We start from the raw sequence: 27,675 nt of genomic DNA on the forward strand, positions 1-27,675 counted from the left end.
GAGAACTAACTCGTACAGTTCATATTGTATTCTGCAAAGTGCCTGCTGCAAATTACATTTAGCCAAAGAATTGGTTTCTTTAGAAGCTCCCTGCACTGTTCCCTGATGTAGCAAAGCAGTCTGTAATATACGCTGACAAATTAACAGGCCAGGGAAGTAGGTGTTTCCACTTTAGGATCACTGAGCCCTGGGCAAGAAGCTTATCCTTGCACAGCAGTGTCAGAGAGAGAAGGGAGCAAGACCATAAGGAAGAATCTACATTGTCATTTCCCCCACCCCACTCACCTTGTAAGGTATAAGCTGCCAACTGGACTGCTGTGTCAAATGGGCATTCCAACCTGCGACAGGAAAAATCGTTCGTTAGACAAATCTTTGCATGATCGTGTTTGCAAAGAGGAGACAACACTCAAACTGAGGAGATACAAAGGGTTCAACTGAATTTTAGATCTTTGGTGAATTAATGCTTGAGATAAGCACCATAATATCTAGGCTATACTAATTTGGCTCTTTGAGCCAGCACACCAAGAATACATATATACACAGGAGGAATCAAGGGGAAGGTATATTCTTATCAGACTGAATGTTGGGTTCCTGGTTTTCTTAAGGCCATGTCTACAAGTACAGCGCTGCAGTGGCGCAGCTGTACTGATACAACTGCGCTGCTGCAGTGTATCAGGAGAAGAGTCTCTCTGTCGATGGGAGAGAGTTCTCCCACCAGTATAAAAAAACCCCACCCCTGCAAGCAGCATAAGCTATGTTGGCAGGAGAAGCTCTCCTGCTGACATAGCGCTGTACACACCAGCACTTATGCTGTTATAACTTATGTTGGTCAGGGGGGTGGAACATTCACACCCCTAAGCGACATAAGTTATACCAACCTAAGTGGTAGTGTAGACATAGCTTAAGAAACTATTGTTAAACCTCATGTTAAAACACCCTGTAATTGCCCGAGAGACTCGATGTAGCAAAAATACCAACGGTACTTACTTTCCACTGAGAATATCCTGTTTTAGCTGAAGAACAAATAAATACCTATGGGGGTAAAAGAGAGAACAAAACCATCAATTAGATCTAGCAGTTCTAATGCCATTCAGTAAGCAGATAGATAGAGGGAACTATAACCTGATATTTAAGAATTCAGTAAGACTAAACTTTCATTTAAGATGCCACACACTGATCTTTCAAGGCCTCTTAGTTTGGGCTTGTGTAGACTTAGCATAGTTCAAATGAAGAAATACCCAAATGACAACAAAAGAATTCAGATCAAGGACCTGAAGGACCAAGAGGAAGATGCTGCAGGATTCGTCCTGCTTATTTCTCTCTCTTGCCCCCACTAAGACTCAATAATGCACCATGTGACAGTAATCAAAAGTCATCAGCTTTCAAAAGCATGAATGTCTAAAATTTTTCTGAAAAGTGCCTCTGCCTAGATCCAATCCTGAAAACCTGCCACAGGAGAGTAGAGCAGAAAGAAATTAAAGTGGTAGGTTATAACCTTGCTCTCCATAGCAAAGCCCTGCAGAAAATCTTGGTTTACAGGATGGTTTTCCTTTGGATTCGAAAGGGGAGGGAACTAGTGGACCTGGCTGTGAAAAACAGAACTACCTTTCTATTCTCTTTCCAGTGAGGATTCCCCAGGAAGAAGCTACATGAAAGAAATGTCACTTACTCTACAGTAACTGTGGTTCTTCTAGATATTGTAATCAGTGTCGATCCCACTGTAGATGTGCATATGCCTCAGATGTGAAAGACTAGAGAAGTATTGTTAAAATAGCAGTATCCATCTGGGCTGTGCATGCACTCCTCCTGGGATGAACCTGGGGCACAGTTTTACCACCACCACATTGTTCCTATGGAAGGATGTGTAAGGTAGTTCAGCCATAAGGGCTTGGAGCTCACTGACTCTGTGTGCTGAAGTGATGGCCATAAAAAGGTGGCGTAGTGAACATACTAATGGTGATTCAAAGGGAGGTCCTGTGAGTTGAGGTCCCATGTGGGAGTTGTGTCTATAACCAGAGGGTAAGTATGAAGGAGATCATTGAGGAAATTTCATACTGTTAGATTTGAGAATGACCGTACTGGAGTGTGATACACTGATATTCCTGCCAGGTGAACTCAGAGTTAAATGCTAATCCAGCCTGTTTCTGGTGCAGCCTGTAACCAAAGATCATCAATCTTGGGGCCTCCTCTGGGACTATATGGTTTTGAGCTGCCCATATGGAAAAGTTTTCCATTTAGAGGAGTAAGTCTTCCTAGTGGGAGGCTTCCTGCTCTGTATGAGAATCTCCAGAACCTTTAGGGTAGTCAACCAGCCAACATCCAAGACATCAGATGCAATGACTGCAGATCTCGGTGCAACATCTGACCCATTATGTGCAAGCAGGTCAGAAGATGTATTGGGGGGAAGAGGAGGGCACTGGCAGCCCACGTGGACATCTGCAGTAAGTCCAACAGCCAAACTGTCTTGGCCAGCCTGGGGCTATCATCATGACTGTAGCCTTGTCCTGTCTGATCTGGACCACTGGGTCCCATTCCCAAGAGAGAGAGGAAGCGTCCAGGAAAGTATGTGAAATTCCCCCCAAAAAGAAGAGTCACTAGCTGTGCTTATCTTTCTGTGTGATTAGTTCATCACAGGATGGACAGGCTTAAAGCTCACAGGTTCTGTTCAGGAGAAGCCCTGTTCAGGAGGGTTTGATTGGTAGAGTTCAATTCAGACAGATGGAGACAGCTCATGATGGCAGACACAAAAGATGAGAAGTAGTTCTGAAGATGTTTTCAAAAATTTGTAGCATTTAGCCTGAGCTAAGAACTAGCAGGTAGGACAATTTTCAGGTATAGTATTGCTGCCATGAGTAGTAAGAGGGAACTGAGGGACCTCATGGTCACTCTGTCCTTTATGCCCTTGCTCAGGAGCACAATGCAGTACATGGCGAATGAACTGCCCTAGCCATTGCTATTAAAGCTCTAGCCTCACATGCGAGAGGCAAACATGCATTTAAATTGAGATACATACTGACACTTGTACTAATAATGCACCATTGTCTTGCTTATGAGTGATGGAGGATCTGCAATCCTTACAATTAATGGGAATAGGACAGCATAAGTAAGAATTGATTACTCTTGCCAAGAAAGTTTCTCCATTAATAGGACTGATTCACTCTGCAACTAATCTCTGTTGTCCAAACCTAGTAAGTTTTGCCCTTTTTCTGAATGCAGCTGGGAAAATCAATGATCCTTCTGGTATATATACATACATTGTGACTATCCATGGAGTCCAACAAGCTCCTTTCTGAGAGAAACTCACATTTAGCCTGACTTAAATTCTGCATGTGTACTACTCTGGACTCGCATCTCAAGATGATGGTGAAATTATCTTCTTCACTTTGCTTATGCTTTGCATAGATCCCACAAATGCACTTTGATGCTTTTCTGTCCAAAAACATAGCTAGACATCACACAGCTTTAAATTAATCACAAGTGATAGAGACTGAAGACAGGAGTGGGACAAACAATAAGCTGTCCATTATCTACTGACTCAGACCCAATGGCCACCCTAGCTAGCAAAGGTTATTAAATAATGCAAAAAAAGTCAAATAATGTATTCAATGAATAATGGGGGGGAAAAAAGACAATGGACACATTATCCAAAATATCCCAACAGCCAAGCAGCTCTATTCATAGAACTACAGGCTTGGAAGGAATCTCAAGAGGTCATCTAGTCTAGAGGTTCGCAAACTATGGAGAATGCTCCCTTGGATTATTAGGGAGGCATGAAGACCTGACGGGGGCCATGCTGAAGGGCCAGGGTCAGAGGGGGCTCTGTCAGGCACGGGAAGCAGATGGGACACTGTACAGGTAGCCCCAGCTGCCAGGACCAAGCTCCCTCAGCCTGCCTCACTCTCCCACTGCTGCAGCCACCAACCAGCAGTTACCATCCTCTGCTGGGGAGACCAACAGGGACTCTGCAAGCAGGGAGCAGAAGGGTGCACCTCAGAAGTACTGACCCCCCCGCCACACACAGCCTCCTCCTGATTTGGTCCTTCAAAGTGGCCCAGGGCATAGAGCCCAATCTGCTTCCTCTACTTGACAAAGCCTGTACAGGGAAATGGAGGGGGCTGCGCTGGAGGGGGCTCTATCTGACAGGGGAGCCAGTACTCAATGATTGCACTCTTCCATTCCTCTGCTGACCCTGGTTCTTCAGCACATTCACTTCTCCCTCCATAGTTCCCCTTCTCCTCCTAATACATCCCAGAATGACAATTGCATTTTTCACAACAGCACCGCATTGATGACACATATTCAGTTGCCTACTTAATGTTAAGTAGGCAACCTCTGCTAACCAAAACATATGCCCTACAATTGTGTAGATCACACTCAATTTACCTTGTTAGCTCTTCACGAAGATTGTTAGGCTCAGAAGAGTAAAACTTTACACGAAGATGCAGACAGTATGGTGGGCCAACTGCAAAGTAAATGAATTCAGGACATTTATAACTATAGGCTATTACCTGGGGAAGGCGTGAATTTATTGAAGAGCCACATATACAACAAAAGTCTGCTTATCAATGGTTTGTATCGTACCACAAGATGTTTGAGAAAAGAATTTTTTTGTGACATGAAAATAAATACAAAAATCCCTCACACTAATAGACACACTAAATAATGTGTTTTACATATTACAAGTCAAACCAGCCATCACAACCCATTAAATTGATTTGTCTTGCCAAGAAGAGACAAATCTAGGTTAATCCCAATATGTAAGCACTCTATCCATCACTTAAAAAGCCATGGATTTTTGCTCCACACTCAGCCAAATTCTTAGGAACTCTGCTGGCCTGTGTAAAACATTTGCAGAGCTCTGGGGAGGACTTGCTGTTGATAGGTTATGCCACCATATTCCACAGGGTTTTAGACCCAGTTTAGTGGGGTTTAACAGTCCCTCTGTGGGAGCATCATCTTTCTAGAAGGCAGAGAGTTAATCCAGACAAAGACTGGATTGACAGTTCTTCAAAATTGCAGAGCTCTAGATGGATTTGTGCATTGAAGTTAGTTAGGATCCTTTCCTCCAACATCCCTTCCAAGATTTATATTTTATTAAAGTAGCACCACAAGACCCTGAAGACTGTATAGTTGGCAAATAGGCTGCTGAAAAACATCAACCAAAATTGGCATATTAAACATATCTAAAATTATCAGCATGTGATTCACTGAATTGATCCAACAGGCTTCTACCAAACTTTATGCTATACATGGTGATGTGATTTGATAGGCAGATCACACATGGATTAGGACATTCTATAACCCACCAAGCAGAGGGGTCTATGAGACAATTTTTCATTTAGTGAGGACAAGGCTCTACAACTACTGAAGAATATTCAGCTGCTTTGATGCCAAATAAATCATTTAATAGTTAATTCAATATAATTTCCTTAATGCTGAAGGATCATTAAGTTACAGGATCCATGGGATCTTTTTAAATCACAATTAGGCATGTGTCAAGTTTTTGTCATCACATCATCCCTTTCAGAACACTGCCTGTTCCTGCCAGGGTGACTTCTAGTGTAGCAAATACACTAGGTTTCATGTCTCCACAATGTATGTTAGGTACTTGATTGACCTAAAAAGAAATTTCAAAGGACACTTACTTTTAACTTGTTTTTTAATGCTCTTTGTGTTGTCCAACCAATGCTGAAAGACACAGAATCCTTGAGTTAAAATTGTTTTATCATAAAGTAAGGAGAAATCTTTACAAAAAGAGACAGATGTAAACAAGTCACAAAGGTTAGCCATACATTAGGAAGGACTGTCTTGAAATGGCAAGCAACCTCACAAAAACAAAGCCTAATATGAATCCTTTAAGGCTAATGCCCCAGTCCACTTATCAAAGCATTTTATTCTAAATCACATGGATTAACCAGTACAAAAAGTGTATCAGAGCACAGACTCCTTAAGGAGATGAACGAGCACAGAAGCACCACCACATCATGGTACATTAAAATAGATAATTTTCACTTGAAATAAACTCAAGACATAGAGTTAGTTTCAAGTGACTATAACAGACAGCACCCATGCAGCAATACAACATGTAAAAGCCATTCCTCTAGACAGCATTACTGTTTGGAGTACTGATATACAGACAACCCATGTTGATGACCACAAGTTCCTCCAGGAGAACAAAACAATCCCTGCACAAGCACAGACACTTATTAATGAATATACCTGGGGCCTTAAGAGGTAATTCTGGTTTTATTGAAAAATACTTATAACAAGTAACTTTTAAAAAATGCTGAAAATGAGATGGTAAAGTTTTAGATGTGGAAAAAAGTGGGAGAATAGAAAATACCACATCATTTCAATAATGTTAGTTATAAGCTACACGCTCATCAGATGCCACAGTTAATTCTCAGAAGGAAAAATCATGACTTAATTTATGTTAGTATATTAGAGCACATAGAAAGCTGCACATCCACAGGCAAGAAAGAAGCTGGGGCACATGCACACATGCAGCGTGCCCAGAAGGAACTGTGCAGCCGTACTACCAGTTCTGCAGATGTTGTACCATGGGCCAGTGATAGAGCTGGGTCCAACATACAATGACAGCACAAACCCATGTCAGAGGGGCATGATCCATCCAGAATGTGTGACATGGGCAGGTAACAGATGTTGCATTATCCTAGAGGTGAACTGCACTGGCTGAATAGCTGGAACAAGGTACCATGCACACCATGTTTTGGCTGGAATGTGATGCTCAAAGGGACACCTCAGCCACCTGATCTCATATGTCTCCTTGCTACCAATACAGCTGAGTGCCATAAATCAGTAGTGCTCCTCCTGGTTAAACTGTGTGTCACACTGCTCACACAGGGCCCTGGTGATTCAGATACTTCACAGAAGGTAAGATGGGAGGGACAACCATTTTCAGACCTCAGAACTGTGTGCACATCTGTTTTATCTCCAATCTGTTTTCTTTCATCTCCTCCACATTCCAGTGGTAGGCAGTTAAGAGGCCCGAGACAGGCACTGATAGCACTTTACTTGACTCAGCTCCTAACACCAATGCCTCCAGGAGTTCAGCTTGAACGGTAAAGGGGAGGGGGCCAGGGAAGAAGGGGGAACAGAACTGCTTTTACAGATAAAAAGGTGCCTCCAAGGTTTTTTTTTTTTTGGTTTGGTTTTTTTTAAAGGCTACATTTATTCCAAGTGATTCAGAGGAATCCAAATGGGGCTAACAAAAAGGTCCCTTGAGTTTACATTTTGATGAAAAAGTTTATTCTTCATGCTCTAGTACCTTTATCCAACTCTTAACAGCCACAAAGAAGAATGAATCACTAAAGAACAGTGAAAACTGTGTACTGGACAAACAAAGTGCTAGAAGTTATTCTTAAAACAATTTTGAGTTGATCACTTCAGAAAGGGAGACCAAATAAACAGGAATAGCTTTTTAACAAAGTGGTAAGAATAAATCTTGTTTGACAAGAAGTATTAGCTTTTCTCTTGCTATGTGGAATTAACTGCTCTGTAATTTAGACAGAGCTATGCAAGTCATGTTCAGTATTAAGAACTATAGTTGCCAAAGTATTTACTAGAGTATAAAAAAATAGTATATCCCACAACACATTAAACTTGTGTAGCATTTGATTCCATAATGCTCTCTGTACATTAATGTGGGATTATAGATTTGCCAGTTTAAAGTTCAGTACTTCCTTCTTGTTACAGACTGTATGTTTTCTGCCTTAAAGGATATACTAATTAACCTCACAAGTTTCATGTCATCTTTATTTTCCAAACCTCCAAGTTGGGTTATACTGTTTGCTAGCAGCTTGATCTAAAGCTACTCGAATTCAACAGTAGGCTTCCCGCTGACCACAATGAGCTTTGGCTCAAGCCCTGTATGTTCTAGACAAACTGGCACAAACTCTCCTTTTTGCCAGCTTGTGTCTTTTCAGAACACAAAAACAGTCCTAACCACCAGACTAAAAATGAATACAGAAGGTCAGGTGAGCGAGATAAGATATTCCTTCACTTCACACAGGATTGCAAAATTTTATTTGAAGGAAACAAGTCAACAGTTGGATCCCAAATTGCAAAATCTTAAGAGTCTGGTTAGCAATTTTCTTTGCCAGCTCCCCACCTAACTCCGATGCATTCATCTGTAGACCAAGGCCCGAGGCAACACAGAGAGATTAAAAAAATAAAAAAGGGACATTAACGTTTTATTTATGCTTCATTTGTTAAAACTGACCGGTTAACAGACTAGATGTTAATTTTCCTTTATTTGTAGTTAAGCAAATTCTTGTGTGTGTATATAATTGCATATTATATACACCCACCCACACACTACCTTATGTATCCTTCTCACCTCAGACAAAAAGGCAGGGGAGGGGGACAAGGGTTTGTTTTTAAAGATGTCCTTCCTTTAGTTGGAACTGGCCAGTGAGGCAATTTTTAGTCTCAGCCTAGTACAACAGAAATGGCTAGCCACCTCTGAGATGAAGCATGACTGTGGTTCAGACACTAGACTGTGACTCTGCAAGTACGAGTTCAATTCCTGGCTCTGCCAAAGACTTACTGCAGGACCTTGGGCAAGTAATTTTATCTCTGTACTTCAGTTCCCCACCTGTAGAATGGGTATAGTAGTATCACTAATTTACCTGCTTCATTTTGCATAAAAAGCTGCCATCATAATAGGCAAACAGACAATCCTTTAGAAAGATTAAACTGTTTGCTTCTTGCCATTTGGCTCTAGTCTCTTTTCAAAATGAGACGCTTACTACAGTATTTAAAACCCTTACAATAAATGGGGATTAAATGAAACACAGTAAGCAGAACATGTAAATGCACATGACAGTTATGAAAAGGAAACCAACCAAAATGAATTGCCTGCAGGTAGCATGTTACACAGTATAGATAAATACTCACCAGGAATCACCTGAACTGGAAATACTAACCCATCCAGGGAAACTAACTCATCCAGGGAAACTAACCCATAAGCCATTTTTGGGGCAGGAAAGATTCTTCCTCACAGCCCCATCACCTGAGGAGGAGTCAATGTTACCAGATATTGGAATGGTGGGGAGGAAAAACAGTCAAACAGTGTGGTTTAACAAGTGGAGTTGAATAAACTGTGAGCTCTAATAAAAGCTACTGGCACATGGAAACTCTTCACAGGGAACACGGCAGCAGGAAAATCAGTTGGGCTGTCTGTATGCCCTAATGAACATAGGACAATGTTTTGGTGAAACGAACCCAGAAATATGATGGAGCACTTTATGAGCAAATTCAAGTGCAACAATCTCAAGAGGCTAGATTTGTTTTGCAAGTGTAGTGATACAGCATCCAAAGCCATGTACAGGACTTGTAAATTCATAAAGCAATATTCAATGGTCTGTCATATCAGAATAGTGACCATCTAAATGCTCTATGGCATGTGGACAAACAGCAGCAACAATAGGTTCAGATACGGAAAGGGAAGTAAGAGAATATTTTCTTTAAAGTACACAAATAGTAAAAGGGATTTCAGTATTTTATCTGGAGTATAATTTTATCTAGTAAAATGGCCAGAGGGCCTACTTCTCTCCTTGGTGGTATCCTCACCTGCGTACATGTACATATATGTATCTACCCTCTCCTTTTACTACTTTTCCAAGGTGACCTCTGATACTGGAAATTAATTCCCATCACTAACCCTCCAGCAATCTTCCAAAACAAGTCAGTGGCAGACAGATAGATGCTGCTCCAACTATCCCTGCAGGAGTCTCCAATGTGGAAGGAGGCACCTATGACCTGTCTCCCTCAGTGCAAGATGTCCTCTGTAATCCAAGACATTAAATGCCATACTCACTGCTGGTGTAAGTAGGTGCCACTCAGGGGACTTCAGTGAAATTTGCCTCAAGTGTCAAATGTTTAAGGTCAGATTATTTTCTTAAAGGAAATCCCTCTCTGCAGTACAAGTTAAGTGTGAAGACAGACCCATGGAGACTGTTTTATGTAGGATACCACCAAGATATGCAGAGATTTGGGGACCGCTCATCCAGAATCTAGAGAGGCCAGCAGCCTATTTGATGGCCTTGTCTGCCAGTGGAGGAACAAGCAGGACTTCATCTTTTAGCTAAAAGCAACAAGTCAACTAATATGCTATTTTACAGTAAATAGTTCATGTCAGCCCCTAAAAATTTCAACTTTTGACAAATACTTCAGAAGTCAGTGGACTAGTGTGAGTACCTGTATCTTGCAGACTGAACTAGAGCAGTTCAGCTACTTAGCTCTTCAGTAGCTGGGGCCTTTCCTACCCTGCTGAATTTGCTGGATTACTCCTGAAATAAACCTGAAGTGGTTTTGAAACACCTTGTCAACATGATCATCTGTACCAAAGAATACACCCTAGCAATTTGAAAACCTAGATACAGAGCCGTTTATCTTAGAAGGGGACATTTTTCTTCCTGTCACAGGAAAAGTCAGTCCTGGGTCAGGTTCCAATGTTACATTACAGGTAGGCGGATCAATTCCCTACCTAACTCCGCATGAAACATCATAGCTACTTATTTTAAAAACACTGAAATGTCAGTATAAAATGTCACTTTTCCCTCCAGAGAAGGAGAAAAATGAAACCAAAATGGAGAAAGCATACAGCCTTGCCCATGAGGTAGCTAAGGAGCCAGTCCAGAAGTTACATTGCCTGGTTTTCAGTAGGGGCCTGATCTTCAGAACAGTGGAGCCCACACAACTTCAACTGCAGTCAGCAAGAATTGTGGGTACTACGCACTTCTCACAAATGCTTTAATAATCCCTTTCTGTGGTTCCAAAAGCAAAAGGCCATTTAAAAAAAAAAAAATCTTACTCTTTTCTTTGAAGTCACACTTGTGTGACTCTGTCCAAATCTCTCAAAAGATTTAAATAAAGCACCTGACTGATGCAGTCACCTCGCCCATATCCTCCAACTAAGGCAAGAGGTATTCTCAGTGCTAACATTAGTTGCAGAATTGGGCCTTAACCTGACATTGGATTTGATAGGATGCTCATTTCCAACAAGAATCCCAGTAATACCATGCACCGGCAGAAAAGGCCTCTCCCTGCCTCATTGCCTATAAAATGAAAGACCAAGCAAGCACAATCCCAGTCAGTTCCACTCTGCAATCATTAGTAATGAACATTACTGGACAAAAGTGTTGAGGTATCAGAATCCTTCTGCAGCAACTGGCCTAACTTTAAAAGCAGGAGACACAGGAACGGGTCAGAAAAGCGGAGGATAAGAATATGTAAGGGACTGGGGGTGGCCAACACAGGGTTGATTAAACTTGGTACGTGCCACAGTTTTTGCATGCAAGATAATTTAAGCCACAAACATTTGCTTTTTGGTAGTCTGTTGGTCTGTCGTGTTAAGGTTTAAACTTATTGACTGTTGGTAGAAAAAATAAGCATCTGTTACTCACTGCCACTTGTGCAGAATCCATGAACCTCAGTCCAAAGTAGTCATTTTCAATGAGGTCCAGATGGTACATGATCTGTTCAAACAGATGTTGGCCTTTGGCTTTTTTCTGAAATTATAAAATGAATTAGCATTTAACAGGTAGATTTGTTGCTGCTTTTAACTTTTCAAGGCCAATAAAACAAATTGAGAATTCCCAAAAAATGTTTCTAAACACAAAGCTGGCAACAGCCTCATCTACAACTGTAGAGTTGCTGGCATTTACGGTGCACCAAGTAAATGAAAATAATTGACGATCTGTAATTACTTAAATGTAGATTTTTAAAGCTACTTTTATAAGTAGTCAGTGCCAAATGCCAATTATTTGGTGGTATTCAGCAACTAACTCTACAGCTTTTTGTCCCCCTACACACCCAACGAGGGCACTTCATGCTATGAAAACAAAAAACCACAGGTAGCCTCTGACTCTGCCTAATGCACCAGGCAGTCTTCAAGGACAGGTATAGTAAAATGCTTAAGAAATAACCACTATTTGAAATCCAGACATAATTTTTTACCTTTGAAGCAGTTAGGAAAAAAAGCGTATGGTGACTACACCCTAGGATAGTTCAGTCTTCAATCCTTTCAAATGACTAAAGCAACATTTCTCTTACATAAAGGGCATTCTCATCAACAAGTGATTTCTACAATCCTTACAAACATAGTGGAAACATGTATTGCTTGTAAACAGAAATGTGTACCATTCACCCCTTTAATTTAATAATCTGGGAGCCACTCAATCCTATTTAGTTTTTTAAAAAGGTATCTTCATTTACCTACATAAGCAAAAGCACCAAAAGCCAGTCTTTATTTAAAGAAACAGTTAAGGTTGCTAAAGGACATTGGTGAATAGTACTTACATAACATATTTACAAAACCCAAACAGTTAAAAGAAGGTCAATGGATATATATATAATCATAGAACAGCAACCTTATCTCTGATCCCAAATAAATACCATGTTTCTGCGATAAATACAAGAAAGGAACATAAAACATTTCTGAAAATCAAACATTAAAAATTCTGTGTATTGGTATCAGCTGATCCACTTCAAACAAGCAAATTCACATATACATAAAAATGCTACAAACTTTCCCTATTCAACTCCTTTAACAACACTATTCTCAAGGAATCGCTTTATCAAAACTTTTACTATCTATTGCTCAATCTTAACAGATATTTCTCATTTAGTCCCCAGTAAGAAAAAAATATTTAGATACGAACCTCAAAATAATAAAAATCCATTAAGAAAATCTATGGGTAAAAGTTAAGATTGCTGTGTTGTGAGGAAATATACATTTCTTTTTACTTGATAAAAAATATATTTATGTTTATTAGGTACGCAATATTTTATGTCCTTAACTATTTATTTTCTTGCTTTTAAAGTGGTTGGGTTTTATAAACAACTAATGTGATTGTCAATACACAGTTGTTACTCAGCAACCTTAACAGATTTTTGGTCTATAATATACAGTTTTAGTTGAGTAAAAAACAAACTTTTGTACCATATTGTATGCCAACTCATTAGTAGCTCACTACCAGGTTGAGATAGCCAAGAATTCAGAGATACAGACTATATTTGTTGAAAAAAGTATTTGAATGAGCTGCACACACAGATACAAAAGCCCTTGAGTACAGTCTAATGACCTTTGCTACAAAATTTGCTTTGTTTATAAAGCAATAATTGAGAGCTAGCTAGAATTCTTATTCTCAGAAGTTCCTTCATCTCTGCTTCAGCCACTAAATCCCATACTAAAAAGAGCAAACAGACTTTTTAAACCACCCTATGGTACTCTGGTCTCTAAATACTTTGCATTTAATTAAAACTGTAACTGTGGTCCTGGGTTAAACCTCTCTTTCAATATGATTCAAACCTAAATTTTATACGGAAAGCTGTGTGTCAAATCTGACAAAAGCCTAGAGACTGATTTCAGATTATGCCTTTCTTTCTCTCCCTTATCAAGTATCAGGAAGACTTGGAACAGCAAATGATCTCACATAGATGCAAAGCAATAATCAAATATAAGAGGAGGTACTGGGGACAGAGCATCAGTCTCTTCTGTTAGTTTCAGTTAATACATTTTTTGGTAATAATAAATTAAACATTGAGAAAAACTCTCCAAACAACTTTGTTCTGACTGTTGGAGCTCATCTGTTTAAACTCTAGGAGCTCATCTATTTAAAATAATTGCTTCCACTTTTGGACATCTGAGCCAAGGTCCTCTTTATTCCAAAACAAGACACTGAACTGTTAATATTTTATCTTAACAAGTGGATGTTTCCTGCAGCATTAACAATAGGAAAGACAGGCTGATCAAAGTGAAATAAATGCAGACTTTGGGAAACCCCATGAAGGCATCATATCACACTAATGACGTGGGCTAAAGCCAAGGGAAAGCCTCCATACATTTTAGATTTTCCTTTAATTTTTTTTTTTTTTTAAATAAACAGCTACTCCAGCTATGTTTCTAGCTTTATAACTCTTAATAGCTGAACCAACAGGTGATGAGAGTCCTTTACCTCTAGGATGTCAGTTTGACTCTGGCTTAGGTTGTAAAAGCTGTTGTCCAAAAGCCACTCAGTAACACCTGAAATTCATGGATATGTTTATTTCCTAGTGGATGGTTATCCACATCACAAATGGGACCTATCTTGGCAGTCTAAGCAGCGGGACAAAGGACCAAATAGACACAGACTGATTTATGCAGGAGGCAGTCCCTCAATAATGGGATTTAAGGAATTGGTCAGAAAGTCTGCATTACTGCCTTTAATGTGTTTCTGACTTAGTCACTGAGGCTGTCAATCTAGCATCCCTCAGGCAGTTTTATGTACATAACTTATATCAAATACAGCAAATGGGTATTTTACTTTTATTAAGTTAAACAAATGTTAAAATTTTAGTTGAAAACCTCAGTGCTGGGAGATAAATACACATCCATCCCCAAAGATTTGTTAGACAGGTCTCCTCCTCACTATGTTTAACTAATGGAAGCCAACGGATAACAATACTGTGCAATAAGTTACTTTTTATTGGGTCACATAAATTTACTTATGTTCAATAAAACTGCCATTCCCAGTGCGCTCCAAAGAAATAGCAAAGATACATTTCTGTTGCATTTCTATTCAAGAAGAGACTATAAAGTAACAACTCAGTTGTAGCAAGATTCAATTTTGGTTAAGTGGTATTTTGATCTATTATCTTGTGTATTTTGGCGGAGCTGTGGTTACCTCAAAGGACAAGCAATTAAGTATTTCCAAGTTGCTCAATGATTTCCAATAAAATATTAACTGCCTAACCCACAAACTGGTTGTGGCTGGTTCTCCCTTCAGGGGACATATTAACCTCCTCATGCATTTGTAATTTTTTGAAATCCTAATACTTGATTAATGTAGATTATTAAATTGGGCAGAAGGTAATAGAAAAAAACTAACAGCAGGAAAGTCAGCGAGTAGGCTGGGTTGTTTAAATAAAGTAAGTCATTAAATAGTGCATGGCATCTAAGGGCTTTTCTACATTTGAAATTAACCAAAACAGTTATTTCAAAACAATGCCCTGTGTGGACACACTTATTCCGGAATAAGACTGCCTTTTTCCGATTTAGCTTAATCCACACAAGGATTTATGCTAACATAACTATTCCAAAATACTCACTCAGTTTGGAAAGTTTCCAACCGTAGACAAGCCCTAAGCCAACTGTCAGCTCCCCACTTAAGAGTGAGACACCCACCCTCTTTAGGAGGAAGCAATCAGGGAATATCATGTACTAGATCCCCAAACTCTCCTGCTGGGAAATATTGATGACTTTCTGTGTCAGACACACAAAGTGTCCTCATAGTGGGAAATATCTGTCCTCTCTCCTCCCCCCAAGAATTAACCATGGGGAGGAACCCTCTTAGTATGGCTCTCACCTATACTCCATGGAAGATGCAATACTGCACAGCCCCATGAGGCACAGCTTACTAGTCCAATCCATGGTTTTCTTCACCAAAGATCAACAACTGTACTAAATGTTCAGTTGTTTGGTGCACAGAGACTGGAGTTAAATCAAACAACACATTGTCAATGGTAAGTGAAGTCAAGGTTCGTATCTAGGTCACCAGTTGTGAAGGCTATCCTTATGGATAATCAGCCATGTTCACATGAGTATCCAATATGTGTTTACAGTATAAGCCAGTACCAGCTCAGTTTTAGAAAATGGAAATGCTCCACAACCTGCACTCTCAAAGAAAAGTTGTTCCCAGTATTTGGGTCAGATCATCAGCTACTGTAAACCAGCTTTACTGGACCTACACTAATCTACACCAGCTGAGAATATGATCCTTACATTGTATAGACAAATGCATCTTCCCAGGCTGAGCAGCTCACACACGTACTATTCTACACTGCCCCCTTCCCCCACATGTGAATAACCCAAAATAAAGATTTAAAAAAAAAAAAAACCCACACACAAAATGGATTAAACTTCCTTGGGTGGTAAAACTGGTATCAAGAAATAATTTCTTTCCTGCTCTCCAATCTCTTTTGGAGAGAAAGGATTCTCTATGCCTGAAAAACACAGGAACTCCACCCCATCTCCTTTATGTCATTAGTAAACCCACTATCTCCCAAATCCGCTCCCTGTTGCGGTCACAATACTTCTAGCAGAAAAGAACTGTAGAAGATTCCTTTCAGAGTATGATAATACTGCTTAAGTAATCAGAGGTCAGTTAAAGGAAAAAAATAATCTCCCTACTGCATTTACCAACATTCTGCCCTGACTTGCATGTCTCAACCACCTCCTGTATGCCTTGTCCTTTAGAATGTAAACTCTTTGGGGCAGGGATTATCATGTTTCTACTGCTCTTGTCCTCTAGGCTCTTCTGCAGTATAAGTGTTAAATAAAAAAACCCACATGATTCCTCAACTCATGTAGTTTTAGCCTAAAACTAGCTGCTTTTAGAGAAATTGAAATATTTCAGTGAAATAATGTGTAGATTCAAAACATTCTCCCTTATAGCATTGGTAACCCAAATTAAGCACTACTAGGGCTGGAAGCCTAAAAATGAAAGCAATTTAAAATTAGTGTTTGTACGATCTAGGCTGAATTAAAGGTGAGAAGTAAAAAAAATTCAAAACAAACAAAAAACCCAGCACAGGTGATGGACAGCATTATTAATAGTATAAATTATTAATAGGCAAGGAGTTTTTTTACTGACAGTATGATTTTTAATCTCAGTTTCTCTCTTGTTTCTAAAACTCTTTTTTTTGTGTGGACATTTGATACCTACTGTAATACCAGACCAAATGCTCCCAATCTCTTTTGATAGCCATTAGTTCTCAATACTCTATGATAAATTGGGTCTTAAAAGTTTCCATGAGGAAAAAAAATGTTAGAAACAGCTTCAAAGTTAGTTGAGGCAAACCCAAACACATCATCCATTTCAAAAAATTATCAACAACAACTGAAGTTCACACTTCCCCTCACCAAAACACACATACCAAATCTACCACCACTGATATTCTTTATTTACCAATAATTGCGGTGCTACAGTCATACGAACACCAGCCTGGAAAGCAGACTCAGATTAAACGTTCTATAGCAGGGCTCGACAAACCCCAGGTGCCAGATCACCGTGATGCCTAGAAATATAAGTCTGGCACCTAGTTTTTTTCGAGGGGGAGAGGGGGTGAGGGAGGAGGAGGAGGAGGAGGAGGAGTGGCCACCACGCTCTGGCCAGGGCGCCCTGGCGCTGGGCTCACATTGTGGGAGAGGGGCAGGGGGAAGGGGCAGAGCCAGGAGGGGAGAGCGGCTGCTGCACTCTGGCCAGGGTGCCTCGCCGCTGGGCCCACATTGTCTGGCTCCTTAATTTTTGGGCTGGCTCCTAGCTCCAAAGCAAATTTGTCAAGCCCTGTTCTATAGGAATATTTTTCGCAGCTACACAGTCAAGCAACTTTCAGTATCAGGTCACAGTTTGATACACTTGTACAGATGGAAAAACAGACAGAGGTTAAATGACTTGACCAACATCACATACCAAATCAGTGGAAGAACAAGAATTTACACTTAGAAGTTTCTGACTCTTAGCTCTGTGTTCATTCTGCTATCTAAATCGCCTCCTCCACAAATGGCTCCATTTTGCCCCTATTTGGCCAACATTGATTTCTGTTTGCTCTTAATTGCTGCATGAGAAAGCATGCAAATTTATTTGCTGATATACCCCTGTCCCATCTTGTATATATTTTTTTGGTATAGCACTGCACTTACAGGAATAGGCACTTACAAACAAGTAGAACAGACAAGGTCCTGGCCCTCCTTGAATTGGCAATCTACAGATGAAGGACAGGATGCAAAATAAAGCCCTGTGGACAAGTGATTTTTTCATGTGGCATTTGATCCAATGTTTTGTAGCTCCCCCACTCACCTTCATCTATTTTAACACTTCTCTGAGAGGACAATTAGGAACAGAGGTCAGGCATAGAGCATACGGAACAAGTGTGTTTTAAACAAAGACAGAGAAATCAGCAAAAGTTTAATGTATTGTACATTTGCTTGGTGCTAGCTGTTATACAGATAATTTCTCTGCCTCCCCCACAGGATGTGTATGTCTGGCAATACCGTAAATATCCTAATTATGGCAATCTGAGCTTGGAGCTTTATAGAACAAATACAGACTGTTATTTACCATTAAGAATGTTTGTGTTTGAAGGGAGTGAGAGTGTCTTTTCCATAGCTCTGTAATCCTTTTCAATTAATCCCTAACAAATATTTGTGCACGCACGCACCACAGTCCAGTTTAAAATTACCTGCAGTGAAGATATGTAAGTTAGTCCTTTCCACAAAATTCATAAATCCAATATGAGAATCAGCCTCATGTATTCATGCAAGTTTGAGAAGTATTTTAAGCAAAAGAGAAAATGCTTCTTGACTATCAGCCTAGTTTGTTATTTAACCCAGTTTCATCCCATTACTTTCCATTAGACTTTGTACCACTCCAAAAATTCCTCTCCCTCCTTGCCACACTACAGATTGGAGAAACCTATATCTAACAGGTAGATGCTGAAATCCTAGCCGTAGCCAGTGGAGATGAGTGGAGCATTCATAAGGGTTGGTGGGCTTGCTGTATGCATTTCTCTATAAACAGAAAATTGCATGAACAAGTAAATAAGTCAAATAATGAAAGTGAGGCACACTTGGGGAAATCTTTTAAACTAAAATCCTATTCAAGAGTAGCACTATTTACACTACAATGCATTTTACTTCTATTCTACATAGATTTTTATACTACACATCACAGTAGTATCTGATCGTCTTCTAGTAGTGCATTAAGCTATCTGACTACACAAGTCATGCATGGTTTGTTCTCTCATCCGAGAGAAAACCATGTGCAGTGGAGTGTCTTGTTTTGATAGCTTTTTTTGTTAAATATAAATATACCTGTTGCTATGTGTATAGCAAGTAATGAGGTTTGTGACTGTCCTTAGTTCCCGGGGCAGTTCATTCCACAGTCTCAGATGGCACCTGGAGAAAGTTCTGTCTCCTACATAGACGAGCTTTACTCTTATGGTAGAGGGTTCCATTGTGTCAGAGGAGCAAAGTTGTTGACCACAGTCTTCACCTCAGAGCTTTAGATAATCTTTTAGATATTCCTGGGCCCAGGCTTTGAAGCATTTTGAAAATAATGACTGAGACCTTGAATTTGATTCAATGTTCTATGAGAAGTCAATGTAGAGAGCAGAGGACAGGTCTGATACGTCCCTGGTAGCCTGTGTTGCTGAGAAGACATATCAAGGCCTTCTGTACTAGTTGGAGTTTCGTAAGTGCTGAAGGCTTCATGCCCAGATATACTGCATTGATGGAGGTTGAATAACTGAGGCCAGATCTTTGTCCACCAGGATGAGACTGTTTCCTAGCCAAGGAGAGATGGTAGAAAGCATTACTCATACATGCTGCTACGAGAGAGCTTTTACATCAATGAGGAATCCAAGAGTACTCCTAGACTATAGACTGAATTGACCAATTGTGCAAGTGTATCTTCAATCAAAGGAGACTGCACCATGGCGGCACACACTTCAAAATACTTTCCTCTATCCACCAGCATCACTTGTGTCTTGCTTGAGTTGAGCTTCAGCCAGCTGTTCTTCATTCAAAAGCTGATCTCATGTAAGCACTGGGTCATCCTGGTGGTAGCAGTCTGGTTGTATGTGGTGAAGAATAGGTAGAGCTATGTATCTTCTGCATATTGCTGATACGTGAGTCCATATCATTTGATCAGTTCACCAATGTAGACATTGAAAAGGACAAGAGAGATAACTGATCCTTGCAGAAGTCCACAGGTAAAGGGTCTGGTGATGGAGATGCAGTTTCTAATCATTACTCATTTGGGAGCATTCTTCCAGAAAAGGACTCAAAACACTTTAGCACATTACCCTGAACCCCTGCCACATCTCTTGAGCGAGAGAGAGTGCATCATCTTATAGTCAACAGTGCCAAATGCTGTAGAGAAGTCCAGTAGGATGAGAATGAATGTCTGTCCTCCATCCCTTGACTGGAAGAGATCATCCATCAGGGCATTGAAGTGGTTTCGGCTCCATGTCCTGGCCTGAATCCATATTGTGCTGGGTTTAGAATGTCTACTTCAGTCAAATGAACTTGCGGCTGGGCCTTTTGCTAGCTTCTCTGTAAGCTTGTGAGGGTTGGCAGGTTTGACACTGGGCAATAGCTGCTTATGACTTAAGTATTCAGGGTGGGTTTCTTCAGTGTTTGTTGGACTAACACAATGATTCCCAACCTTTTTGGCTCGAGGGCCACAGATATAATTTTTACAACCCTGAAGGGTGACCAGTCTCTGCCAGTAGCACCCCCCCACTGCAGCCAGACAGAAGGAGTTCAGCAGGCCTCTTCGTTGATCTCCCATTCCCCTGGTTGCAGCAGGGAAACCGCACGTTCTATAGTCCTGTGCGCTCCACCTTGGTCCCTAGAAAGTGGCTCCCTTCTGCAACCAGGGGGATGGGAGATCAGTGCTTCACTCCCTCTGGCTCCAGCAGGGACCCCACCACCTATGAACCCAGGCAGAGTGCTTTGCTCCCTGCTACAGCCAGAGGGAAGGGAGCGTTGACCTCCAGTCCCCTTGGCTGCAGCAAGGAGCCTGCATCGGTCTTGTATCCCCAAAGTAACAAGCTTCGCCTGGGTCTTTAGGCAGCTGCTCCCTTCTGCAGCCAGCGGGAGGGGAGTGGCGGGCCACTTTGAAAGACCATGTGGGCCACTTTTGGCCCCTGGGCTATGGGTTGGGAACCAGTGGACTAATACGTGTTTGAAGGAGGAAGGGAAGATTCTCTCTTTGAAAGAGGCATTCACTATTTCAGTCAGGCATATCACCAGTTATTCATGATTATCTTCATTAAAGAAAACATTCTATCACACACTAGGAACAACATTATTTTGTAGTCAAGGAAACTCTTCTTGCCTCTTGCAGCACCATGGCATAAGACCTTAAAAAACCCCAACACTTTACAACTAGCACAAGATTTCCGCTTTCAGTACTCTAGCCTCCTTCCATCTCATTTTAACTGCTGCAGGACATCAACAACACAGGAGGATGGAGCTAGGGGAGAGGATGCTTAGGGACCTCTATGTTGATACTTGAGGACAAAAGCCCATTATACAATCCAATTACACCGTAAGTTGAAAGGTCTGCTGTAGGAAGTGTGTTCTCCCTAAGAGCCCTCCAGAATTATTAGGGTTCCATTACATTCCAGAGACAACCATCAAAACAGGCCCCTGAACGGAGACATGACCTTATGTAACAGCAAGTTGTGTGTCTAAAGAAACAGAGCAGGAAACAGAAGAAATTAATGAGAAACGAATGTGGCAGGGAAATTTCTTGCTAGTTCCAAAGGGGTTATTTGACGCAATCCCCCTGCCCAAACCATACATTCCCCACACTAACTACTGTTCAAGTTCAGTTCACCCTGCTTTTTCCCCCAATACTTTTTCCTTCTTCCCCAACACCCAAAGACAGAGTGTCAGAAGCCACAGAGGCCAATAAAAAGTCATCTTCAAATTAATGGGAAGTTTCTGAAGAAGCCAATGTATAGAGCCCTGTGCAGATTCAAAATTTGTATCTGCATCCGATCCGCAAAAATGATCCACGAATATAAAGCAGATATCCATGGATTTGCAAGGATCTACCAATGATCGCAGTGCTGCTGTAGAACACTCATGCTAACCACCTACAGTGCACTACAAATACCACAAGTAGCTGCACAAGTACAGCATGCTCGTTTGCAGTTACTGTTGTCTCAGAGAGCCATAAATGAGGCCTGATGTGATGCTAACATTGACTCCTGGAGTACTCCTGGATGGCTGATCAAATTATTTCACAGAAGGCAAGGAAGTAACTCTCCTGGCTAATAAGGAGAAATCAAAGGAGGCAAAGAAAGGAGAATGATAGATTTCTACCGGAAAGAAAAAAAGATAACTTATGCATTCATCTTTAAATTTAATCACCTGGATGATAAGTCAAGACACCTCTCTAAAATCAATTTATGTTCCTCCCAGAAACAAAAATTTTACAAGCACCAGGAATTTGCCTGTAGAGCCAAAGCCAGCTGCAGAAATATTATTGTTCTAGTTGTGTACAGACAATTCCATTTGTATTTCCAATTGCAGGTATGAATATAAAATGTTTGTGGTCATTTCTGGCCCCAAGTCAAGCATCTCACACACAGAACAGCACTGGACATGTTAATTATATTGTTTCAACAAAATGTATAGGGGTGTATTATTTTACTGCTCACTGTAAAGGTCCTATTTGTATAGTCATTTTAGACAGCATCTCTATAAATGCAATGTTTCTATTATTTTTTAAAAAATTCAGGAACTCTGTTTCAAGTATTGGAGAAGGTATTATTTTCCAGCCACTATACCGCACCACCATAACAATACTGCTTAAAGCAATTTGGAGCTCTCTCTAGACTGCCTAATGCGATTTTAACACATTTCTCAACAGTTAATTATAACAGAAAAGTCCATTTGCCTTAAGACAGGACATGCAGAGCAACCATTCTGACCAGTGGCTCCAACTTCAGAGATGCTGAGCAACTCCTACTGAAATCAATATCTCTCAGGATCTAGCCATATGTTAAGAGAGCTTCAGTGAGCCACAGCTTCTCAACACTGGGCTGTTCAAACTCAAACCAGCCATCATGGACATAGCTACAAACTAAAGAGGTGTCATCATTGTCCATCCCATTGGCCAATACATCCATTGTACAAAATAAGCATGCACTTACAAATTAACTTCAGCTCTTTAGGCTGACTTGTATTTTTAAACAGACCCATCACACACAATCAATAACAGTATTTAAGGTTCTTTTTGCAGGTGTATCAGAGAAGTCAGCATTCAGATTTTTAAGGATGTGAATTTTCAGTAGTCTGGTACATGCCAACAATGATCTGTCTACATATATATCAGGTAGAAAGCTGCACTACGAAAAGGTAGAACTTCAGAAACCTCTCATCTCTCTGCACATCACTCCATTACCTGAGTTAAACTAAGGGGTTTAGTTTCTCCCTCAATCTGCATGCAAAGGACACTGAAAAGGAAGTATGAATCACCCCAAATGTTTCTAAACATCTATCCACCTAAACAGACTTCACTACGCCACAAGACACTAGCATAGTGAAAAGCATTCAATATTTACAGCACACTGATACTTCTATGAATATGTTAACTGACAGTACTGACCAACCACTGCATTATCCCTTCAGCACCTATTTATAATCAGAGGCTAATAGATCTGGGTTGGTTGCTATGACAAACAGGCATACCTTTATTCAGCTCAGATAATAAAGAACGCAACCTGACTGATGCAAGTCAATAGTGTTTAAAAAGCAGCTGTTTCTCACTCATACCGGTAAGTCCACACTGACATCAGTTCCATCCAGTAGCGATACTCGACAAGTGATGATGGATTTTGCATCTCCAGCCGCAGGGATGTGGGTTGCAGCTCTTTGGGCCTCTCTTAGCCGCTCCTTCTCCACATGCTTGCGCATAGACCGACGCCCCAGCGTTCGTCGAAAGAAACTCAACATCTTTGCTACAGAGCCCCAAGACAAAGAAAGAATTCAAAGATGTTAACATTTCAAGGAAGTGACAAACTCTAATAGACAACATGTAACAAAGCCTGGGATTTTCCAGGGGGCCTAAGGGAGTTAGTGACCCAAATTCAATTGAATTGTTTGGGGATCTGGGTGCTTAACTCCCTACAGCTCCTTAGAAAATCCCAACTAAAAGCCTTAGTGAAATGCTGAATGAGTATCACGGATTGGTTCCCAGCACCATATTAAGACAATAGAGGTGCTTAAAGCACTTTAGGAGAACCCAGTGACTCCTCATTCAGATCTCACACAGTTAATAGTGATCCTGTACCTATAGCATTCAAATATCTCCATTTCCCTAAATTAGTTTGTTACACTTTCTCCCAGACTACTTACCTGATTGATATGCTCACCTTTTTCATATGGAAGAAGTTATGAACAGTTCTTCAAAAAACTCTTTGAGTTTTGCACAAAATCCAATTTATAAACAAATCAGGGTATTTGTACACTTTTACTTGCTTTCAATCACAGAAACGCTGATTTAGATGGACAAGTGTTTATGCTTTCTGAGCTGGCAAACCCCATCCATGCTACAAGTTCCTACCTAAACTACAAATACTATCCCATCCGAGACTTTGGTCACAACAGAGAAGTCCCCTAAGTTAGTTCCAAACTTGGGCCTCCATTATGTAAGCTGATCTGCATAGGTGGAAGCCTGTACCTTACTACAGGCTCCCGCTGACTTCAGTTATGCTATGTGCAGGGATTAAATTGTATGGATCAACTTTTAGGTTCCCTGGTTCCAGTTTGTAGTATGATCTGGACTTTAATCACACAGAAGATGTAAGATGGTTATTAAACCCAGGTGCCTACATTACAAAGTGAAAACATGTTTGTAACCAGTTCATGTGATGTCTCCTCTGTGGCCAGGTTCCATAGCATTTGTAATGCATATCAGGCCTAAAAGTGCTGTTGGGAAGATCAGTCACCCACATGTGAGCAGTTTAAGCTGTGCTATGACAAGCACCTGGAGATTTTACACCTTGCATGAATCATACTTGAGTCAAAACAAGCTAGTTCCCTGTAAGTTTCAACCTTAACCACAACCCAAAAGGACAAACACCACATGTATCACTGTCTTCTGTCTGGACTTGCCTATGCTATCATAGTGCAAATTAGAAATTCCTATTATGTTAACTAAAACCAATAGCAAGAGATTTAAAAAAAAATTTACAAATATGACTTGCGTCATAAACCTACAATAATATCCAGTGCCATTCATAATATAATCCGTTAACATCCACTGCCATTCTTAACATCCGTTCCACTGAAACTAGTAGGAGGATAAGACCTATGTCTCATTTAATTAAAATGAAAAATATGTGGTTTAAAGGGGCAGAGTCAGAAAACCTAAGCAGCCATATGGAAGATGGCAAGCTGAACATCAATTCATTTCCGACTGTCTCCTACCTCAGCCCTGTCTCCTCATCACCCTTACTTTCCTCCTCTTTCCCCCCCCCCCCCCCAAAAAAAAACCCCACCCAAAACCAAACAAACCAGTAGCAGAATTTACCCACTGCAGTTAAGTATTTAAACAGGAGTGTGGGAAGCCACATGCTTCTGCCACAACTATTTGCAGAGACATCCAACAGGTTGCTTGCAAGGAGCTGCTGAGCAGCTCAGGCTTTCCCCTCTCCTCCCCACAATGCTTCATGCTTGGCAAATCCTCCCAGAAAACAGCAACTGAAGAGAGACACACAAACAGTGCACAAAAATATTTTGCCTCACTATTTGGACTGTTCCAGTGATTGCTAGATTTAATGTTCTAAATTCACACATTCATCTGTACAGAAGATGCCTACAATAGATAGTTTTGTGGCTTAACAAACACACACCTGTAGCTTTTTATCCTATCTTGTGTCCCTCAAAGTACCATCCAAGCACCTTTAAACAATACTTTAAAGGCTTAAAACTAGAGAATGAATCATTAGTAAGTAAAACATGCAATGAAACTACAAAAAATGCCTGGATTTTCAGAGGAGAAAGTTGATACACTTAAGCCTCTTTTACAGCAGACACACTGTTACGGACTTCTTTCTAGGTCCACCAAGAGTTTCAACATACCTCAGTGGGGTACATTTACACACTACAAAACAAAACAAAACCCAAACCATGGCAGAGAGTCTCAGAGCCTGGGTCAACTGACTCCAGCACACTCTGTGGGACTAGAAATAGCAGTGTAGACATCAGGGATTGGGCTGGACCCGGCTATCAGAGGCTGGGCACCAAACCGAGCCCAAATATCTGCACTGCTATTTCTAGCCCTGTAGTGTGAGCCTGAGCCGGTTGACCAGGGCTCTGACACTCACTGTCACAATGTTTTGGGGTTTTTTTGCTGTGTAGACATACCCATTTACACCTAGGAGGTGTTACCTCCCTCCCTTGGCTATGAAATGAAGAAGAGTTGGAATGTGCAGTTCCAGGTGGGGTGAGGGAAAAGCCCCACTAAGGTCTTGAAAGCACAGAGCAGGCGGAACAGCATCGTACAGTCAGCTCAGCAGTTCTTAATCTTCCTCCTGCTGCCCTTCTTCATGCCGAGACTCCCCCACCCCCAGTTCCCGTCTAATCAGTTGGGTAAGGGCCAGGCTGTGCGGACCCCAAGTGGAGAGAGGCCCTGACCCAACACCCAGAGACGGGGGGGAGCGACTTAAAAGCCACCCTTCCCTCGGCCTTTAAACCCCACAGCTGTTACCAGCACCGCCCGCGGGCCGAGACTGGAGGAGGGGGAAATGTCTGGATCACTCCTTATCTCCCCAGCCCCTTGCTGCGCCTTGGCGCCTCTGTCCCGTGTGTGCAGGGCCTTCACAGCGCCACACGGGGCAAATCCCACAAAGCGGGGGGCGCCCGACCCGGCTAGTCCCTGTATAGCCCGGGGGGTTGAATAGAATCGGGCGGCTGAGGGGGGGGGGGGCCGGAGCGGGGGGGATGGGGAGGGGAGTGGCGGACGGCGGTTGAGGGGACGGGGTGGAACGCGGGGTGTGTGTGTGGGGGGGGAGTGGCAGACGGTGTGTGTGTGGGGGGGAGTGGCGGACGGCGGTTGAATGGAACCGGCGGTTGAGGGGAGGCGGGTGTTGGGGGGGCGTGGGGGGAGTGGCGGACGGCGGTTGAATGGAACTGGGCGGTTGAGGGGAGGCGAGGGTTGGAACGGGGGTGGGGTGGGGAGTGGCGGACGGCGGTTGAATGGAACCGGCGGTTGAGGGGAGGCGAGGGTTGGGGGGGTGTGGGGGGGGAGTGGCGGACGGCGGTTGAATGGAACTGGGCGTTTGAGGGGAGGAGCGGAACCGGCCTAGAGAGGAACTGGGGAGGGGGGACCCGAAGGAAAACCGTAAGTGACGGGGGCGCAGAAAGTCTGCGACAGGGGAGGGCCGACGGGAGCAGTGGGGGAGGGGCTCGACCTCTCACACGCTGCACCACGCGGGGGTTGCCCTGACAGACGCCCCCACTCTGCGGCGGCGGCCCTTGAGCAGCCCCGGGGCCCACGTGCCCCCGGGTCACGCGGCCACTGCGAGGGGCCTCCCGGCGCTCCCCCCCCCTCCTCCTCACCTGCTGCCCGGCTCAGGAGCGGAGGCGGCCCCGGCTGCTGCAATGGGAGCAAGCCCCGGCTGCGGCTCCTCCTCAGCCCCGGAGGGCGGAGACGAGGGCGGTTTGGGGGGGATGGACACACAACCAGCCGGCGGGCCAAAAATGGCCGTTCGGACCCTCCCCCGCCTCCTCTTAAAAGGGCTATGCCACCAGATCCCCTTAAAAGGGAAATGCCACGCTCCACAGAGCCCACAGCCCTCTCCTCTTAAAGGGGCAGTGTCACCCAGCCAGAGGGCATCAGCTCTCCTTAAAGGTTAGTGCTATTGGTGCTAGGAGCGGGGTGGATCACAGGTAAAGGGCCCTGGGTGGCCCCCATGTGCTCAGATAAGGACACTGCCACCAGCCCCAGTCACCAGAGAGAGAGACTGGAGCAGTTCCAGTGGGGCTGGGGAGGGAGGCTGGAGGAGCAGAGGTAGCTCCCCCCTGTCTCTTGTACCACACCCCACGCTCGCAAGCCAAGTCTGATGGGGAAGATGCTCCCTGCTCCTTTA

General features: G+C 42.3%; 1 protein-coding gene across 1 annotated transcript in view; it reads right to left on the minus strand.

The window, feature by feature from the left end:
- Positions 1 to 27,294, minus strand: part of LOC137153841 (band 4.1-like protein 5) — a 57,971-nt gene extending 30,677 nt beyond the window's left edge. The window contains exons 1-7 of the mRNA XM_067549664.1: positions 27,146 to 27,294; positions 23,357 to 23,541; positions 11,430 to 11,534; positions 5,646 to 5,688; positions 4,384 to 4,462; positions 988 to 1,032; positions 286 to 338 (exon numbers count right to left, since the gene is read on the minus strand). Coding sequence (XP_067405765.1) covers positions 286 to 338; positions 988 to 1,032; positions 4,384 to 4,462; positions 5,646 to 5,688; positions 11,430 to 11,534; positions 23,357 to 23,536 — 505 coding nt within the window. The 5' untranslated portion in view covers positions 23,537 to 23,541; positions 27,146 to 27,294. The remainder of the gene's footprint in view (positions 1 to 285; positions 339 to 987; positions 1,033 to 4,383; positions 4,463 to 5,645; positions 5,689 to 11,429; positions 11,535 to 23,356; positions 23,542 to 27,145) is intronic.
- Positions 27,295 to 27,675: the final 381 nt, after the last annotated feature.

Source organism: Emydura macquarii, unplaced genomic scaffold (assembly GCF_026122565.2).
Source record: "Emydura macquarii macquarii isolate MOO-44397 ecotype Brisbane River unplaced genomic scaffold, CSIRO-AGI_Emac_v2 contig_1253, whole genome shotgun sequence".
Classification (NCBI taxonomy): domain Eukaryota; kingdom Metazoa; phylum Chordata; order Testudines; family Chelidae; genus Emydura; species Emydura macquarii.